The sequence below is a fragment of the Salvelinus fontinalis genome, chromosome 3 (genome assembly GCF_029448725.1).
Source record: "Salvelinus fontinalis isolate EN_2023a chromosome 3, ASM2944872v1, whole genome shotgun sequence".
In the NCBI taxonomy this organism is placed as follows: Eukaryota; Metazoa; Chordata; class Actinopteri; order Salmoniformes; family Salmonidae; genus Salvelinus; species Salvelinus fontinalis.
This window is the reverse complement of record NC_074667.1, coordinates 10529126-10550136: the sequence shown is the minus strand read 5'-3', so window position 1 is coordinate 10550136 and position 21011 is coordinate 10529126. Positions and strand designations below refer to the sequence as shown.

General features: G+C 41.0%; 1 protein-coding gene across 1 annotated transcript; it reads left to right on the top strand.

Moving 5' to 3' along the window:
• Window positions 1-861: 861 nt before the first annotated feature.
• Window positions 862-6862, top strand: LOC129838428 (uncharacterized protein C1orf100 homolog). The gene is made up of 5 exons (XM_055905373.1): window positions 862-963; window positions 1385-1499; window positions 2054-2137; window positions 4736-4920; window positions 6756-6862. Exons 2-5 carry the CDS (start codon window positions 1399-1401, stop codon window positions 6860-6862), a joined length of 477 nt encoding a protein of 158 aa, XP_055761348.1. The 5' UTR covers window positions 862-963; window positions 1385-1398.
• The last annotated feature ends 14149 nt before the right edge of the window (window positions 6863-21011 follow it).

The window sequence follows — 21011 nt, the reverse complement described above, 5'->3', positions numbered from 1 at the left end:
CATAGCTTACTAACTACACTACCCTAACCATAACGCGTTTAATTCTGAAGGCATGGTTAATCCTGCTTAAATTAGTGCAGGTTGTCATGGTCACCCTGAACAACTTGATTAATTTGCTCAATGTGGCCATTCAGATTGTCAACCATACAACTTTTTGATGCAACACAGCTGCCAAGTGTCTGTCTGTAAATGCATCCAATTCCCATACGGTACACACATTTTGACCAGAACCCATAATCCCTATACAGTCATATAATAATATATATATATATATTTTTTCATATAGCGCTTTTCATTACAAGTAGAATTTTAAAGTTGCTTTCATTTGATGCAAAACGCATCATCATGATGATGTGGCAAGTGACACTGCTTCTTGAAAGTCCAATATCTTGACAATTTGACAGCCGACATGCAAAACATTTGGGGTCTGTATTAACAGTGGACTATAATGAATAAAATACAGAAAGATAGTTTTATATAGCACTACAGTATATAGGGAATTGGGTGCCAGTTTGGACGCAGACCAGCCTAGATTAGTTTTCATCCAAATACTTGTAGGTTACGAGTTGTACTGGTTTCCCTGAAACCTCTTGATTAAAGTGGGGAATGAGTTGACCCTTTCTCCCAGTGTCAGTTCGCTGAGTTCCATTGGTTTGCTGTAGAGATGGAAGGGTTGGGTTTCTCTCTCCTGGTAACTAAAGCAGGATGTGTGTCCCCTGCCGAGTCATTAGCTAGTATGTATGGGTTGCATCCCAATGGCACCCTATTCCCTATAAAGCACACTACTAAGCACACTACTTTTGACCAGAGCCCTATGGACCTTGGTCAAAAGCACTTTATAGGGAATAGGATGCCATTTGGGACATAGTCATTGCCATATGGAGAGAGAGGACCGAGGGCTCTGATGTGAACACAACAGAGTGAGCAGCACATCTCCTCTCTCTCTGAACCCTAACGCCACAGGTAAGACTGATACTGTTTAATAGGAGGGAATTCAAATGAATATAGGCCTAACCGGTATTAAACATAACCAGTTGATAGAGACCTAACCTGTATTGAACATATACATTTAGATTAATTCGGATTATGTTAAAACATTTGTGGGAAAAAAAAATGAATATTTGTTTTCCGGTCAATATAGAAGACCTTGTTTTTTTCTCCATTTTGATCATCTACTTCTTACTGTTGTTTTTAAAATTCCATTGACTGTGTTTAGAATTGTATTGATTCAAGAGTTGTAGCCAACGTTCTAAAATGCCTAGTAGCTGATTTTAGTGAACACAATCAATCGCTATAGCTACTGTCCTTATGCTGAAACAACATCTCTTAGATAGCAGGGTTGAGGGTGGTAGACAGGCAACACAATGTAGCATATTTTCTGCAGCCGACGCCTCCAGGATGGCCGGATCCGGGGCGGCTCTGAGACTGCATGAGTTCAAGGAGTACCAGGAAAGACGGGACTCTGGCTCATTTAAAAGACAACCCGAAGCAACACTGAGGTGAGAGAAAGACAGAAAGGTTTTACTGTTTTTCAACAAGACATTGTACAACTGGCAGCAATAAGCTGAATTGCTTTGAGATGTAGAAACAATACAGGCCCAAATTGTATAGAAAAATATTTATATTAATTTGAATTTACATTCAATATTTGATACAACTTCTAACAAGTAGGCTTTTTTTAAAAGCTGTTCATAAGGATACCTGCATGGAAGTGTGTGAAGGAAGTAGTAACTAACTCTGACTATGAGACTAGTTATGAGGAAGTTATGTCCACTTGAAAACCCCTACTACTGTGTGCTGATGCTGCTAGCTACCGCACTGTATTTAGTCCAGAGGTTTCTTCCCTGTTGAGTTATGAGCTGAATATCTGGCGTTGTGTGCACATGCACATGTTGACATTGACCTTAACCTGCTACCTTACATGTAATATGTAGGCCTATGCATCCGATTTGCATGTATGAATATGGTCTTTGACCTTAACTCTGCTCTTAGTAATTCTTACTTTTACTCTTACTCTTAACTCTGAAATAAACTCTAGTCATTGTAATTGCAGAGTACCACGTCAGGGGAAGGATGTGCGAGGTCTGTACCCTGGTCAGCTGGGTAGAATCCACGTTGTTCACTCTCAGGATCACAGGTAGAATCATGCAGTCACCTCATGCAGTCAATCAAAAATCACACTGCGCTATTTACGTAGTAGCTCTTTCAGTAGCTCTTTTACCCATGGTCACATAGGTTGTGGTCCCTACATAGTGCACTACTTTTGACCAGGGCCCAATAAGGGAAAGGGTGCCATTTGGGACAGGACTATTAACGCAGACTGTTAGTGGGTAGTGGTACTCTATGGACATCTACAACTAGCCTACTACCAGGTAGACTCTCCTCACAGATAAGCGTTCATCACTTTTCAGAATAACAAGTGTGTGGGCTCGGGGGTTAGGTTGATAAACAACGACACTGTAAAGATTTCCGTTAAATATTTGATTGAAATCCAGACACGGTATCATTTGGGACTGAAGGGCTCTATCGTGTTCATTTGTGTGTTCATATGTTTTGATTTGTTCTCGACTGTGTAGCTACATAATAAACTGTACAAGTAATGTATCCTACTACATACAGTATATAGAAGCAACTTGAATGTATAGGATCTACAGTGCCTTCACAAAGTATTTATACCCTTCGACTTATTCCACATTTTATTGTGTTGCAGCCTGAATTCAAAATGGATTACAGATATATATTTTTCTCACCCATCTACACACAATGACAAAGTGAAAACATGTTTGTTTATTTAGCAAAATGATTGAAAATTAAATACTGAAACATCTCATTTACATAAGTAGAATCACCTTTGACAGCGGTTACAGCTGTGAGTCTTTCTGGGTATGTCTCTAAGAGTTTTACACACCTCGATTGTACCATACTTTTTACATTATTATTTTTTAAATCCTTCAAGCTCTGTCAAGTTGGTTGTTGATCATTGCTAGACAGCCATTTTCAAGTCTTGCCATAGATTTTAAAGCCGATTTATGTCAAAACTGTAACTAGGCCAGTCAGGAATATTCAATGTCGTCTTGGTAAGCAACTCCAGTGTATATCTGGCCTTGTGTTTTAGGTTATTGTCTTGCTGGAAGGTGAATGTGTCTCCCAGTGTCTGTTGGAAAGCAGACTGAACCAGGTTTTCCTCGAGGATTTTGCCTGTGCTTAGCTCTATTCCATTTATTTTTATCCTAAAATACTCCCAAGTCCTTGCTGATGACAAGCATACACATAACATGATGTAGCCACCACCATGGTTGAAAATATGAATAGTGGTTCTCAGTGATGTGCTGTGTTGGATTTGTCCCAAACATAACACTTTGTATTCAGTACAAAAAGTGAATTTCTTTGCCAATGTTTTTTCAATTTTATAGTGCCGTATTGCAAACAGGATGCATGTTTTGGAATATTTGTATTCTGTACAGGCTTCCTTCTTTTCACTCTGTCATTTAGGTTAGTATTGTGGAGTAACTGCAATGCTGTTGATCCATCCTCAGTTCTTCTTTCTTCTATCACAGCCATTAAACTCTAACTGCTTTAGTCACCATTGGCCTCATGGTGAAATCCCTGAGCGGTTTCCTTCCGCTCCGGCAACTGAGATAGGAAGGATGCCTGTATTGTTGTAGTGACTGGGTGTATTGATACACCATCCAAAGCGTAATTAATAACCTCACCATGCTCAAAGGGATATTTAATGTCTGCTTTTTAAAATTTTACCCATCTACCAACAGGTGCCCTTCTTTGCGAGGCATTGGAAAACATCATTGTTCTTTGTCGTTTAATCTGTGTTTGAAATTCATTGCTCGACTGAGCGGACTTCACAGATAATTGTATGTTTGGGGTACAGAGATGAGGTAGTCATTAAAAAAATATATGTTAAACACTATTATTGCACACAGAGTGAGTCCATGCAGCATATTATGTAACTTGTTAATCATATTTTTACTCCTGAACTTATTTAGGCTTGCCATATCAAATGGGTTGAATACCTGACTCAAGACTTTTCAGTTTTTTATTAATTTGTAAAACTGGAAAAACAATTTCACCTTGATATTATGGGGTATTGTGTGTAGGCCAGTGACACAAGCGGTGCGTTCGTAAATTCACTCTGGCTATCTATTCCGATTTCAGAGGACTCTTGTCTAAGTGTACCAGAGTGCAGAATAACTGATCAATTTACGAACGCTCAACACCCGCTGAATATGGCCTGTGTTAGTAAACGTCGGCAAAAAAAAAGTCTAATTAAGTTGTTGCCAGCAGCACAGTTACAGTCACCAATGCTCTGGATAAAATGAAAACAGCCTAACCAGCTCTGCTAGGGCGAGTAAAATGGTCAGAGTGAGGTGTTCTCTCACTTGTGTCTGGAAGTAGCTACCAAGGTAGCCAACGTTAGAAAGTTAGCTTGGGTGCTTGACTGCCGTGTAGTCGGAACGCTCGGACCAACCCTACTCCTCCGTTAGACCGTTTCACTGTGCGCTCTGAACGCTCCGAGAGCGAAACGCTCTGAATTTACAAACACACCCAAAATATAAATTTAATCCATTTTAAATTCAGGCTGTAACATTTGTTTGTATGAATACTTTCTGAAGGCACTGTATATGGATGTGTGTAAAGCAACTAAAGAGATGTCTTATTCAAGACACTGTTGAACTATGTTACTCTATTCCATTCTGTAACATCTGTTTTTACCTCGCAGAGTGAGGTTCGCATCCTTGGATTACTCGCCGGGGCCTTACCGTGAACACTATGAAGACTACCCCAGGAGTTTTGACCACCAGACATTCCACGCCCTGGACGTTCTACGCCAGAGCACCAGCGCCTCTCAATGTGCCCCCGAGACGGCATACCAAGAGGAGTTTGGCCTGCAGTCTCACCTCTACCGTCAGTGCTGCTTCATTCCTAGCTCTGGTCCAGAGTGTTACTTGCGGTTTGCTGATAGAATCAGCAAGCCACATGTAACGCCATGGACTAGAGCTACCTCACTACCATCTCTCTTTTCATCTATTGATCTGCTCCTTTAATACATCTGAAGACTGTAACTCAGGGGTAGGCAACACTGTTCCTGGATTTTGTTCCAGCTAGGCACCACACCGGACCAACTGAGCTAATTGATCAGTTCAGTGATTGCCTAAATTCAACACACATGGTCTTCCAGGTCGGTTAAATCAAATATCCCTGGTACCCCTGGTATAGAGTGATTCCTCATGATACCAGGGCAACAAAAAAAATACGATTTGGGGAATTTTCACGAAATGTTTGGAGGAAGGATTGTTGACATATATTTGACATTTGTATCTAAGAGCATAATTGAGAAATAATGAATAGACTACCTTCCTTATGACTCCATAATGTTTCATCTGTGAGCTACAAAGCAAATATTGGTGTCATATGACGCTTTACCGCTTGCTCTGTATTATGAGTAGTATTTGGATTTCAATAAAACATGTTTTACGTTCATTTATGACTATTGACAAATGTAAACATGAATTTTGAAAACATTTTTTTTTAATATATATATAATTTTTTCTATATATTGTTGAACGTAATATACTCTACCGCCATAGCAAAGTTACAGAGTGGGATCTATGCTACTTTTGGAGTTATGATTAAATTTGTAAGCATTACCAACAGACTGAATGTGAAAATGCTTTTCAAAATGGTCGCCCCCTGCTGGTGATTTGCAGGATGTGCAATGATACAAGTTAAAGTAGGGCTGTGATTGGTTACATTGCCTGCTACGCCAATTTCTCTGTATAAAATGGGCCATTATTTAAAACTAGCAGAGATGCCACTCAGGAACTTTGATATGCCCGTAGAGTATATTATGTTCAAATTTGCAGAACAAGCGACAAAGCCTCATATGTCACCAATGTTTGCTTTGTAGCACATACAAACATAATGGAGTCTTAAAGGAGGCCTGGGTAAGGTCAAAATGTCATAAAGATGCCAACTTTTATTCATTATTTCTCAATTGGGCTTTTAGATACAAATGTCAAATATACACTGAGTGTACAAAATATTATTGTCACTTGTTAAATCGACTTCAACCAGTGTAGATGATTCGCAGGACACAATTTAAATAAGGATTTCTAAGCCTCGAGACAATTGAGACATGGATTGGATATGTGTGCCATTCAGAGGGTGAATGGGCAAGACAAATTATTTAAGTGCCTTTGAACAGGATATGGTAGTTGGTGCCAGGCGCACCGGTTTGGGTCAAGAACTGCAACGCTGCTGGGGTTTTCACACTCAACAGTTTCACATGTGTATCAAGAATGGTCCACCACCCAAAGGACATCCAGCCAACTTGACACAACTGTGGGAAGTCTTGGAGTCAACATGGGCCAGCATCCCTGTGGAACGCTTTCGACACCTTGTAGAGTCCATGCCACCACGAATTGAGGCTGTTCTGAGGGCAAAAGGGGGGAGGGTGCCACTCAATATTAGGAAGGTGTTCCTAAAGTTTGGTAAACTCAGTGTATGTCAACAATCCTTCCTATAAAATACCATTCTATGGATACAATTTTGTGGAAATCCCCCAAATCATGGTCTTTTCTTATCCTGGTTTAGTGAGGAGTCACTTTGCTAACGTGTATGTCTAAAAAATTGAGTAAATCTACTAACTTTAAACTCTAATCATTTATAAAGGCCTAACACAGCATAATAAGTATATGTTGTTACATGTGAAATTCTGTGTTTAATATGTGTTATTTCAGCTCCGGATAACACTAAGTTTACCCTGTACTCTCACCCTGGGCCTATGCAGCGGTTGGAGACAGGGAGTGAAGAGGAACATTTCACAACACCATGGCAATCAAACTGAACTCCATCCATTAAAAGTAACCAATGAAAATGGTGCATTGCATGCATTTTTGTTTGAATGACTGGTTGTAAAATCTTGCATTGCAATCATATATACGACTGTAGAAGCATTTCATCTCAAGTAATGCTAATATATAATGTGTTTATTATATGTACAGTACCAGTCAAAAGTTTGAACACACCTACTCATTCAAGGGATTTTCTTTATTTGGACTATTTTCAACATTGTTGAATAATGGTGAAAACATCACAACACATATGGAATCATGTAGTAACTAAAAAAGTACCAAGAGTGTGCAAAGCTGTGTCGTGTCTTTGACTATGCCAGATTAATTGCTATGACATGCTATTCTATAAAATAATTTCTCCGTAATTAATATTACCTGATTGAACTAATCATGTAAATGTTAATTAACTAGAGAGGGAAACCACGAAATAATATTTATAGAGCTGTTATCTTCCGAATAAACTCTTAAAGATTTAGTAAGATTTTACATCCATAACAGTCACATTAATCGTCATTTTATTCAGTCTTATCTGAAAGTTGTAAATCCTTGATTATCTGCACGAATCCTGGCTAACAAGTTGAATCAGCAATACAAAATTGGGTTTAATTATTTATTTACTAAATACCTAACTAATCACACAGAATCACACATATACAATTAATTCATAACTTGATCACAAATTACGTCATACAGAAAAACGTCCCTAGCGGGCGGAATAGATATGACAGCTTGTTACACAAAGGGAAGGGGCTGAGTCCTAGTGAAAGAGCGGGAGACTGGAACATAGGCAAGCTGTGCTATCGTAAATACAGTATCTTATGCATTCTAAATTACCGCCCATTCGAAAAGGAAAATGCAATAAATATTTACTCTGAGCTGCGCTTCAGTAGGTTGGTGGTAGATGGACCGTGTCGCCAACCCGAGTCCTCTGTCCTTTGAAGAATGTCTCTGGTGCCTTACTGGATACGTTGGAGGAACGTTGGTTACTCGGACTGTCCTTCCTAACTTGCGTTTAGCTGTTGCTAACTCAACGGCTAGGAGATATCACTTCTGTACTGAATACGAGTTCAAAGTTCATACCATTCACAATCAAAGTCCATGCTGATGTTGGCTTAGTTCTGTAGTTATTATCTGAACTATTCTGACACCAGACCGTCATCCTGGTGTACCCGGAACAGGAAGTTATATTCTTGTCAATGGCTTTTATAGTGGAGGGAGAGGGGTGTGTCTGAAAAGTTTATAACCCATGCCTCTTCACAGGGGCGGGCCACTGTGAGCAGAGGAACACTTATGAAAGTCCAGATCTCTCATTTGGAAGCTAAAATTACATTTCACCTCTTCACAAATAATGTCATATTCAAACATTTGAATTAAACAACAATTCCATGTGAATCCGATAACTCTGACGTGTAGACTTTCCACAGTAGAGTTTATGTCATTCTATCATTGATGAGAATGTGTCAGAGGGCAACCGAACTGACATAATATACCTTAAGTACCACCGCATATGTTCAGTTGGTCGGATTACCAGAATATAGTTCATTTCCCCCAACTTCTGATGTTACCCAGAATCTCTATGTTAACCCATGGGTTTCCTTATGTCACATCAGTTATAGTAGGGAGAGAGAAAAAGGGGGAAAGAGGTATTTATGACTGTCATAAACCTACCCACAGGCCAACGTCATGACAGCTGTCATCAAGGTAAAGGGTGGCTACTTTGAAGAATATAAAACATATTTTGATTTTTTTAACACTTTTTTGGCTACTACATGATTCCATATGTGTTATTTCAAACTTAACTGGTACTGTATATTTCTATGAAAGTCCATTGGCACAAAAAGTGTAATTAAATCCAAAAATCTTAGCAAATATTAATCAAATCAAATCAATCCTTATTTATTTATATAGCACATTTCAGACATGTAAGCAGCGTAATGTGCTTCACAGGAAAAAAAACACAACTTAAATAAATATAAACACAAACAGAAATATTTACTAAACAACAAACATCAGAGGATAAAAAACGAAAAGACTAAAAAGCACCCTAAGGAAAAGCAGAGCCAAAAAGATGTGTTTTAAGATCCATTTTATATAGGTCCACAGTTTCGTTCCCTTCAGGTCCTCTGGCACGCTATTCCAGAGGCTGGGGGCAAAGTAACTAAAGTCTGCCTCTCCATGCCTCTTGGTCCTGGGCTTTGTGATAGTTAAAAGGCCAGTACCAGAGGACCCGAAGGACCTACTGAGTACATAGCTGGCATGTCTGGCATGTATTGGGGTGCACAATCGTGGATTGATTTCAAAACCAAAAGAATAATCTTAAAATTAATTATAAAAACTCACAGGCAGCCAGTGCAGAGACTTTAAACCAGGTGTAATGTGTGCTCTCTGTCTGGTCTTGGTCAGTACCCGCGCTGCAGCATCCTGTATGTTTTGCAGTTGACCAATGGCTTTCTTGGGTAGACCAGGCAGGAGAGCATTACAGTAGTCAAGCTTACTTGTGATAAAAGCATGGATGAGTCTCTCTGTATCAGCCTGAGAGAGAAACGGCCGTACCTTGGCAATGTTCATCAGGTGGTAAAAAGCTATTTTGGTCACATTCCTAATGTGTGATTCGAAATTGAGTTCAGAATCTAAAATGACACCTAGGGTTTTTACCTGGTGTTTTATCTTTATTGCCCGTGAATTCAAATGTGCAGCCAGAGTCTCTCTCTGTGCTTTGACTCCAACAGTAAGCACCCCGGTCTTGTCTTGATTTAGCTGGAGGAAGTTCTAGCCATCCAAGTATTTAAATCGCAAATACAGTCTAATAATTTATCCGTGGAGCTAACATTCTCTAGTGACATAAAAATGTAAAATGTGTAGCAGTGAAAATCAATGCTGTGCTTTCTGATAACGCTGCCAAGGGGTAACATATATAAACTGAACAGTAATGGACCCAAAATCGAACCTTGAGGAACAACATCTACAATAGAGGATATGTCAGTAGAAAGCCCCTTGGTAATGACCAGGTCCTGAGTATGGCTCCGGTTATGGGTGGGCCCAGTAACATGTTGAATAAAGTCCAAAGAGCTTAAAAGATGAATAAAACCAATGGCTTTGGAATCAGTCTCTTTGTCAACATGAAAATGAAAATCGCCCAACACAATGATTTTATCATAGTTCTCAAGGACATTAGACAATAGTTTAGAGAAATCCGTAAAGAAAGTGGGGCAGTGCTTTGGTTGCCTACACAGGGTTATAGCCATTAAAACCTCTTAGATGTAAAGTCCCCTGTTTAGGGGACCTGCATGGTTCCGGTACCGGTTACGACCAACATTTTGGCTTATAGATCGATCTTTAGACTCCGTAGATTGAAATGGCTTGCCTCTCCATGCTTCTTCTGAGCCTGTGTGACGTAGGAGGGGAAATCAAATCAAACTTTATTTGTCACATGCGCCGAATACAACAAGTGTAGATCTTACCGTGAAATGCTTACTTGCAAGCCCTTAATCAACAGTGCAGTTCAAGATAGAGTTAAGAAAATATTTACCAAGTAGACTAAAATAAAACATAATAAAAAGTAACACAATAAAATAACAATAACGAGGCTATATACAGGGGGTACCGGTACCGAGTCAATGTGCGGGGGTACAGGTTAGTCGAGCGAATTTGTACATGTAGGTAGGGGTGAAGTGGGGGAGTGTCAATGTAAATAGTCCGGTGGCCATTTTGATTAATTGTTCAGCAGTCTCATGGCTTGGGGGTAGCTGTTAAGGAGCCTTTTGGTCCTAGACATGGTGATCCAGTTCCACTTGCTGTGCGGTAGCAGAGAAAACAGTCTATGACTTGGGTGACTGGGGTCTTTGACAAATTTTGGGGCTTTCTTCTGACACTGCCTAGTATATAGGTCCTGGATAGCAGGAAGCTTGGCCCCAGTGATGTACTGGGCCGTAATCACTACCCACCGTATTGCCTTACGGTCAGATGCCGAGCAGTTTCCATACCAGGCGGTGATGCAACCGGTCAGGATGCTCTCGATGGTGCAACTGTAGAACGTTTTGTAGAACGTCTTCACGACTGTCTTGGTGTGTTTGGACCATGATAATTCGTTGGTGATGTGAACACCTGTAGTCCAAGATCAGCTCCTATGTCTTGCTCACATTGAGGGAGAGGTTGTTGTCCTGGCATCACACTGCCAGGTCTCTGACCTCCTCCCTATAGGCTGTCTCATCGTTGTCGGTGTTCAGGCCTACCTACCACTGTTGTGTCGTCAGCAAACTTAATGATGGTGTTGGAGCCGTGTTTGGCCACGCAGTCGTGGGTGAACAGGGAGTACAGTAGGAGACTAAGTACACACCTCTCAGGGGCCCCAGTGTTGAGGATTAGCGTTTGCAGACAGGTTGTTACCTACCCTTACCACCTGGGGGCGGCCCGTCCGGATGTCCAGGATCCAGTTGCAGAGAGAGGTGTTTAGTCTCAGGGTCCTAAGCTTAGTGATGAGCTTTGTGGGCACTATGGTGTTGAACGCTGAGCTGTAGTCAATGAACAGCATTCTCACATAGGTGTTCCTTTTGTCCAGGTGGGAAAGAGCAGTGTGGAGTGCGATTGAGATTGAGTCATCTGTGGATCTGTTGTGGCGGTATGCAAATTGGAGTGGGTCTAGTGTATCCAGGAGGATGTTGTTGATGTGAGCCATGACCAGCCTTTCAAAGCACTTCATGGCTACTGACGTGAGTGCCACGGGGTGGTAATCATTTAGGCAGGTTACTTTCGCTTCCTTGGGCACAGGGACTATGGTGGTCTGCTTGAAACATGTAGGTATTACAGACTCAGACAGGGAGAGGTTGAAAATATCAGTGAAGACACTTGCCAGTTGGTCCGCTCATGCTTTGAGTACACGTCCTGGTAATCCGTCTGGCCCCGTGGCTTTGTGAATGTTGACTTGTTTAAAGGTCTTGCTCTAATCGGCTAACGAGAGCATTATCACAGAGTCATTCAGAACAGTTGTTGCTCTCATGCATGCTTCAGTGTTGCTTGCCTCGAAACGAGCATAAAAGGCATTTAGCTCATCTGGTAGGCTCGCGTCACTGGCCAGCTCGTGTCTGGGTTTTACAGTTTTTAATGTCCCGTTGGTAGGATAATCTTGATCGTAGATCATCCATTTTATTTTCCAATGATTGCACGTTGGCCAATAGAATGGATGGCAGTGGGGGTTACTCCCTCACCTACGAATTCCCAGAAGGCAGCTCGACCTCCTCCCCCTTTTTCTCTGTCTTTTCTTCACGCAAATGACAGGGATTTGGGCCCTTTCCAAGAAAGCAGAATATCCTTCATATCGTACTCGTTAAAGAAAGTGTTTTCTTCCAGTTCGAGGTGAATAATCGCTGTTCTGATGTCCAGAAGTTCCTTTCGGTCACAAGAGAAGGTAGCAGCAACATTTTGTACAAAATGAGTTCAAAAATATGTTACAAACAACGCAAAAAAACTAAATAGCACAGTTGGTTTGGAGCACGTAAATGTCAGCCATCCCCTCCGGTGCCATTCTATTCGGAAACCACTTCTAATCTGAAACCACTTCTAATCTGAAACCACTTCTAATCTGAAACCACTTGAAGCTGGGATGTCCCTCCTACCATTTAATTCGCTCTTCTGACTGTCCACTGGCTGAACCCTACTGTATATCACAGCCACTGACAAAGCACATGCCTGCCATGCCTGTGGTCCCGTGTGGCTCAGTTGGTAGAGCATGGCGCTTGCAACGCCAGGGTTGTGGGTTCATTTCCCATGGGGGGACCAGGGTTCAATTCCCACGGGGGGACCAGGATGAATATGTATGAACTTTCCAATTTGTAAGTCGCTCTGGATAAGAGCGTCTGCTAAATGACTTAAATGTAATGTAAATGCCATACTTACATCATAGCACAGCAGGAGAGCGTGGTTTAATCACTGTAGGACATTCAGAGATTCATTTATAGCCATAAATCTAAAACCCTTTCTGTTTGTCATAGATGGACAAGATTAATATGAGATGAAAGGTTCGTGAAGCCAAGCTAGAGCTCTGTGAGACGTTCACAGTGATGGGGGCAGATGTTTTGATCAAGAGAGCTTTAGAAAATATGCACATTTTCTCTAATACTAAACATACAAATACGTATTTTACACTTTTAAGGAAGGTGGAATTTTATAGTTAATTATTTAAGAATTTGATTATACTGTATTTAGAAAGCATTTAAGTCATTTCATCCCTTATTCAGTTTTGTTGAATAGGAAATACATCATATCAAATTTTTCATATTTTTATCATATTTGTACTGTGTATTTGAGCTTGTGTCCTCAAAGTGACTACACCTCAGCAATTCAATTATTTTTACCAGAAGAGTGAGATTTTAACCGTTGCTGGAGTATGCAGCATTACTAGTTATTGTTTATGGCCCTCTCATGATAAATAATTAATTTACGGGATTATGTAGATTGCATTTTTTAAACAGTATAGCATGATACTCAAAAAACTCAAAGTCGCCAAAGAAATGTCCTTACAGCTGAGAACATTAGTAAAAATAGAGGCTGTCTCCCCACCCTTTTCCCTTTTTCTGATAGAGTATGAAAAGCTGTAGTCCGGGGGGAGGCTTCAATAATAGTGGCACTACAATCTGAAGACAGACATGTTTCAGTGGGAAACATGCAATGAACTTTGCACTCAGTAATGAGGCCATTCACGAGAATGCTTTTCCAGTGATTGCTCTAACATTTAAAAGTGCCATATTCAATGTGTGGGCCACTCTGGGGCATCAGTCTCGAGGTAACCAATGGAATAACAAATACATGAATAATGTTACAACCACGTTTTCTGAAAGTCTCCAATCTATCAGAATGGTAGGAGATGACAGTTTTTATAAACTCAGTAGAAGGCTGATTTAGACTTTAAAAAACAAAAGAAGGAGTAAACTTATTAAAATGACACAGAACCTGTTCAACAGCAAACATGACGTACAGTTGAAGTCGGAAGTTTACATACACTTAGGTTGGAGTCATTAAAACTAGTTTGTCAACCACTCCATAAATGTCTTGTTAACAAACTATAGCTTTGGCAAGTCGGTTAGGACATCTACTTTGTGCATGACGCAGGTAATTTTTCTAACAATTGTTTACAGACAGATTATTTAACTTATAATTCACTGTATCACAATTCCAGTTGGTCAGAAGTTTACATACACTAAGTTGACTGTGCCTTTAAACAGCTTGGAAAATTCCCAAAAATTATGTCATGGCTTTAGAAGCTTCTGATAGGCTAATTGACATCATTTGAGTCAATTGGAAGTGTACCTGTGGATGTACACTGCTCAAAAAAATAAAGGGAACACTTAAACAACACAATGTAACTCCAAGTCAATCACACTTCTGTGAAATCAAACTGTCCACTTAGGAAGCAACACTGATTGACAATACATTTCACATGCTGTTGTGCAAATGGAATAGACAAAAGGTGGAAATTATAGGCAATTAGCAAGACACCCCCCAAAACAGGAGTGATTCTGCAGGTGGTGACCACACACCACTTCTCAGTTCCTATGCTTCCTGGCTGATGTTTTGGTCACTTTTGAATGCTGGCGGTGCTCTCACTCTAGTGGTAGCATGAGACGGAGTCTACAACCCACACAAGTGGCTCAGGTAGTGCAGTTCATCCAGGATGGCACATCAATGCGAACTGTGGCAAAAATGTTTGCTGTGTCTGTCAGCGTAGTGTCCAGAGCATGCAGGCGCTACCAGGAGACAGGCCAGTACATCAGGAGACGTGGAGGAGGCCGTAGGAGGCCAACAACCCAGCAGCAGGACCGCTACCTCCGACTTTGTGCAAGGAGGTGCACTGCCAGAGCCCTGCAAAAGGACCTCCAGCAGGCCACAAATGTGCATGTGTCAGCATATGGTCTCACAAGGGGTCTGAGGATCTCATCTCGGTACCTAATGGCAGTCAGGCTACCTCTGGCGAGCACATGGAGGGCTGTGCGGCCCCACAAAGAAATGCCACCCCACACCATGACTGACCCATCGCCAAACCGGTCATGCTGGAGGATGTTGCAGGCAGCAGAACGTTCTCCACGGCGTCTCCAGACTCTGTCACGTCTGTCACATGTGCTCATGTGCTCAGTGTGAACCTGCTTTCATCTGTGAAGAGCACAGGGCGCCAGTGGCGAATTTGCCAATCTTGGTGTTCTCTGGCAAATGCCAAACGTCCTGCACGGTGTTGGGCTGTAAGCACAACCCCCACCTGTGGACGTCGGGCCCTCATACCACCCTCATGGAGTCTGTTTCTGACCGTTTGAGCAGACACATGCACATTTGTGGCCTGCTGGAGGTCATTTTGCAGGGCGCTGGCAGTGCACCTCCTTGCACAAAGTCGGAGGTAGCGGTCCTGCTGCTGGGTTGTTGCCCTCCTACGGCCTCCTCCACGTCTCCTGATGTACTGGCCTGTCTCCTGGTAGCGCCTGCATGCTCTGGACACTACGCTGACAGACACAGCAAACCTTTTTGCCACAGTTCGCATTGATGTGCCATCCTGGATGAACTGCACTACCTGAGCCACTTGTGTGGGTTGTAGACTCCGTCTCATGCTACCACTAGAGTGAGAGCACCGCCAGCATTCAAAAGTGACCAAAACATCAGCCAGGAAGCATAGGAACTGAGAAGTGGTCTGTGGTCACCACCTGCAGAATCACTCCTGTTTTGGGGGGTGTCTTGCTAATTGCCTATAATTTCCACCTTTTGTCAATTCCATTTGCACAAAAGCATGTGAAATTTATTGTCAATCAGTGTTGCTTCCTAAGTGGACAGTTTGATTTCACAGAAGTGTGATTGACTTGGAGTTACATTGTGTTGTTTAAGTGTTCCCTTTATTTTTTTGAGCAGTGTATTTCAAGGCCTACCTTCAAACTCAGTGCCTCTTTGCTTGACATCATGGGAAAATCAAAAGAAATCAGACAAGAAAATTGTGGTCCTCCACAAGTCTGGTTCATACTTTGGAGCAATTTCCAAATGCCTGTATGACGTTCATCTGTACTAACAATTGTATGCAAGTATAAACACCATGGGACCACGCAGCCTTCATACCGCTCAGGAAGGAGACGCGTTCTGTCTCCTAGAGATGAACGTACTTTGGTGCGAAAAGTGCAAATCAATCCCAGAAGAACAGCAAAGGACCTTGTGAAGATGCTGGAGGAAACAGGTACAAAAGTATCTATATCCACAGTAAAACAAGTCCTATATCAAAATAACCCGAAAGGCCGCTCAGCAAGGAAGAAGCCACTGCTCCAAAACCGCCTTAAAAAAGCCAGACTACGGTTTGAAACTGCACATGGGGACAAAGATCGTACTTTTTGGAGAAATGTCCTCTGGTCTGATGAAACAAAAATAGAACTGTTTGGCCTTAATGACTATCGTTATGTTTGTAGGAAAAGAGGGAGGCTTGCAAGCCGAAGAACACCATCCCAACCGTGAAGCACGTGGCAGCATCATGTTGTGGGGGTGCTTTGCTGCAAGAGGGACTGGTGCACTTCACAAAATAGATGGCATCATGCATAAGGAAAATTATGTGAATATATTGAAGCAACATCTCAAGACATCAGTCAGGAAGTTAAAGCTTGGTCGCAAATGGATCTTCCAAATGGACAATGACCCTAAGCATACTTCCAAAGTTGTGGCAAAATGGTTTCAAGACAACAAAGTCAAGGTATTGGAGTGGCCATCACAAAGCCCTGACTTCAATCCTATAGAAAATTTGTGGGAAGAACTGAAAAAGTGTGTGCGAGCAAGGAGATCTACAAACCTGACTCAGTTACACCAGCTCTGTCAGGAGGAATGGGCCAAAATTCACCCAACTTATTGTGGGAAGCTTGTGGAAGGCTACCTGAAACGTTTGACACAAGTTAAACAATTTAAAGGCAATGCTACCAAATACTAATTGAGTTTATGTAAACTTCTGACCCACTGGGAATGTGATGAAATAAATGAAAGCTGAAATAAATAATTCTCTCTACTATTATTCTGACATTTCACATTCTTAAAATAAAGTGGTGATCCTAAATGACTTAAGACAGGGATTAAGTGTCAGGAATTGGGAAAGACTGAGTTTAAATGTAGTTGGCTAAGGTGTATGTAAACTTCCGACTGTATGTGCTTTTACCAAGCGACAGTACCCACATATTCTGAACAGCTCGGGACATTACGCAAACCCAGTGGACCTGATAGGAAGACATGAGCCTGGATTGTCTGATTAATAGGCAGTGTACACATAGATTGTACAACACATTTGAGACAGTACAACACATTTGTGATACAATGGAGAGTTTGTCTGCACAAAAATGTTTACACAACCGTTGTCTCAAGTGAGTTATACATCATTTGTACAACCTGAGTGTGTAGGGGGACATAGTGTATGGTTATTGAATACAGAACCACATTTCTGAACGTTTTGTTCAGAAAACGCAAAGAAAGACAAAGAAAACATGATGGCATCTTAAGTTCTTGCTTGATTGGTTATGGTTTTCATTCAAGGTATTGTGAGTTAAATGGTAGGCAGGATGGGGCTCATATTACACATTGTTATAGCTTCAGTCTTGAGTTCTCATCTCGACACCCACAGTAATTGACATAATCAGGTGATCACAGTGACTGGGCAAAAATAAAAATAAATGCCAGCTAACCGGTCAACCATGTATGCTTAGTGTGGTACACCTTGCAAACATGTGTTTTCATTGTGTTCATTGTGTTCAGTTGTATAATACACAGTAATATCATGGGATCATGTGTTTGTGGAATGTTTGATTTTGGGATAAAGTGAAGTCCATTTGAACAGGTCACAGTTGGTCTCAGATGGACCAAAGTGTTGGTAACCTGAACGACAAACACAGATGAAAGTGATGATAAAACGAGGAGTCAATTATGACTGCCACTGAGGTCCTTTAGATAAGAATTCTGTCAGGTGTAGCCCGTTACTGCTTGGCTGGAACAAAAAACTGCACCGACACCAGCCCTGACAGGTGACCAGATTGCCCAATCCTGGTTTAAAGTGATGGTTAGTGTTTGTGTCATCTTTATATCATTGTTCTCATGCTACATTGTGCTAACGCAGACTTGCCCTTTAACACCTAAGCTTCACTCCCACCTTTGCAAGATCTACAGTGTCTGTGTACATACTGTACTTTCCATTACTTTGCTGACGTGATGGGTTATCACCCAGTGGCCTTTGAACAAAATGTGAAGAATTGGCCCACCTGGCTACCCGTCCGGCTACCGATCCTTCCCATATAAAAACCCTGATGTGTTGTCTGCCAGACACAGAGGTGTAGGTACAGCTCGATCAGCTGTGCTATTTTACACTGAACACTGTTCATCGCTTACCTGGTCGGAACGTCTGGTAAGGACATTTTTATTTAACGGACTCATTGTTTTGACCTGTGTTGAATGTTCAGTGAAAAGTTATCGTTATGGTCGTAGAGATACTTCTGAGAAATGTGATGTACTTTGAGAAAATGCATGTTTTGATAATTGAGGTCTCACAACATCACCGATTTGCTAGCTAGCTCAGAAATATACAAATGTAAATACATAAATAAATATACATTTTAGAATTGTATATATTTTTTATATTTAAATACAAGAATAAATAAAATATTATATTTTTCATCCCTCACGGTGATAGCTTTGAAATATATTGGTTATGGTGAATACACTATACGTACACTTGACAAAACATTGGTTGAAAAATCCTTCAATTACCTGCTCAGGTTTCATCTTTTTTTGCCTACAACAATAATGTAAAGCCTCTCATGAACTTGAATTGAAGAGTTTCATTCCAAAATTATATTCTTTAGGTACCTTCGTTTGTGTAAAATATTACTGTCTTCAGATTTTTTATGAATACATTTTAGATGTGTATTAAAATGGGTTTTGTTGCAAAATGCTATATATTGTTTAGCTGGAATGGAATGTTTGTATCCTGTATATTTGACTGTGATATGTGGTTGTCTCACCTAGTTATCTTAAGATGAACGCACTAACTGTAAGTCAATCTGGATAAGGACGTCTGCTAAATGACTAAAATGTCAAAAGAAAATATTTTACATACAGATCTCATATTACTGTATTGATTAATTTGGTTTATATATTGACGTCACACATGTATTATAAGTTCTTTATTAAAAATGTAGTTATTTATCACATTTGACTGTGTAAAACCCAGCAGTGCTACTTATTCCTCTGAGAGTGAGAAGGATATATAGCGTTTTGCCACAAAACATGATTATTTGTCTCTTTGAAATGAAACCATAGATTTCAAACAAATACACGTCTGTAATTGAACACCATGCCATGATTAGATGGTGAAAAAAAACATCCATCTCTTTCATAAGTTCTTTAAACAATAAAAGCTAATTTACCAACATTTCAGAAAATGGATATAGTGTAAGCAATAATTTCTGATGAAAAAAAACAATGTGAAGAATTGCTGTATGCAGTTCCTTCGGAAAGTATTCAGACCCCTTGACTTTGTCCACGTTTTGTTACGTTACAGCCTACTTTAATGACAAAGCAAAAACAGGTTTATAGAAATTGTTGCAAATTTACATTAAAAAGAAAACTGAAATATCACATTTACATAAGTATTCAGACCATTTTACTCAGTACTTGGTTGAAGCACCTTTGGCAGCAATTATAGCCTTGAGTCTTCTTGGGTATTTTATTTATTTATTTATTTTATTTAACCTTTATTTAACCAGGTAGGCAAATTGAGAACACGTTCTCATTTACAATTGCGACCTGGCCAAGATAAAGCAAAGCAGTTCGACACATACAACAACACATAGTTACACATGGAGTAAAACAAACATATAGTCAAAAATACAGTGAAAAAAAAATAAGTCTATATACAATGTGAGCAAGTGAGGTGAGATAAGGGAGGTGAAGGCAAACAAATATATGTATAAATAAATAAAAATATAAAAGGCCATGGAGGCGAAGTGAGTACAACACAGCAAGTCAAATAAAAACTAAAAAAAACACTGGAATGGTTGGTTTGCAGTGGAAGAAAGTGCAAAGTAGAGACAGAAATAATGGGGTGCAAAGGAGCAAAATAAATTAATAAATAAATACAGTAGGTAAAGAGGTAGTTGTTTGGGCTAAATTGTAGATGGGTTATGTACAGGTGCAGTAATCTATGAGCTGCTCTGACAGCTGGTGCTTAAAGCTAGTGAGGGAGATAGGTGTTTCCAGTTTCAGAGATTTTTGTAGTTCGTTCCAGTCATTGGCAGCAGAGAACTGGAAGGAGAGGCGTCCAAAGGAAGAATTGGTTTTGGGGGTGACTAGAGAGATATACCTGCTGGAGCGCGTGCTACAGGTAGGTGCTGCTATGGTATGACGCTACAAGCTTGGCATACCTGTATTTGGGGAGTTTTTCCCCTTCTTCTCTGCAGATCCTCTCAAGCTCTATCAGGCTGGATGGGGAGCATCACTGCACAGCTATTTTCAGGTCTCTCCAGAGATGTTCAATCGGGTTCAAGTCCGGGCTCTGGCTGGACCACTGAAGGACATTCAGAGACTTGTCCTGGAGCAACGTTGTCTTGGCTGTGTGCTTAGGGTTATTGTCCTGTTGGAAGGTGAACCTTCACCCCAATCTGAGGTCCTGAGCGCTCTGGAGCAGGTTTTCATCAAGGATCTCTCTGTACTTTGCTCTGTTCATCTTTCCCTCGATCCTGACTGGTCCACCAGTCCCTGCTGCTGAAAAACATCCCCACAGCATGATGCTTCCACCACGAGCTTCACCGTAGGGATGGTATTGGCCAGGTGATGACCGGTGCCTGGTTTCCTCCAGACGTGATGCTTGGCATTCAGGCTAAAAAGTTAAATCTTGGTTTCATCACACCAGATAATCTTGTTTCTCATGGTCTGAAAGTCCTTTAGGTGCCTTTTGGCAAACATCAAGCGGGCTGTCATGTGCCTTTTACTGAGGAGTGGCTTCTGTCTGGCCACTCTACCATGACGGCCTGATTGATGGTGTGCTGCAGAGATGGTTGTCCTTCTCTAAGGTTCTCCCATCTCCACAGAGGAACTCTGGGGCTCTGTATGAGTGACCAACAGGTTATTGGTCACATCCCTGACCAAGGCCCTTCTCCC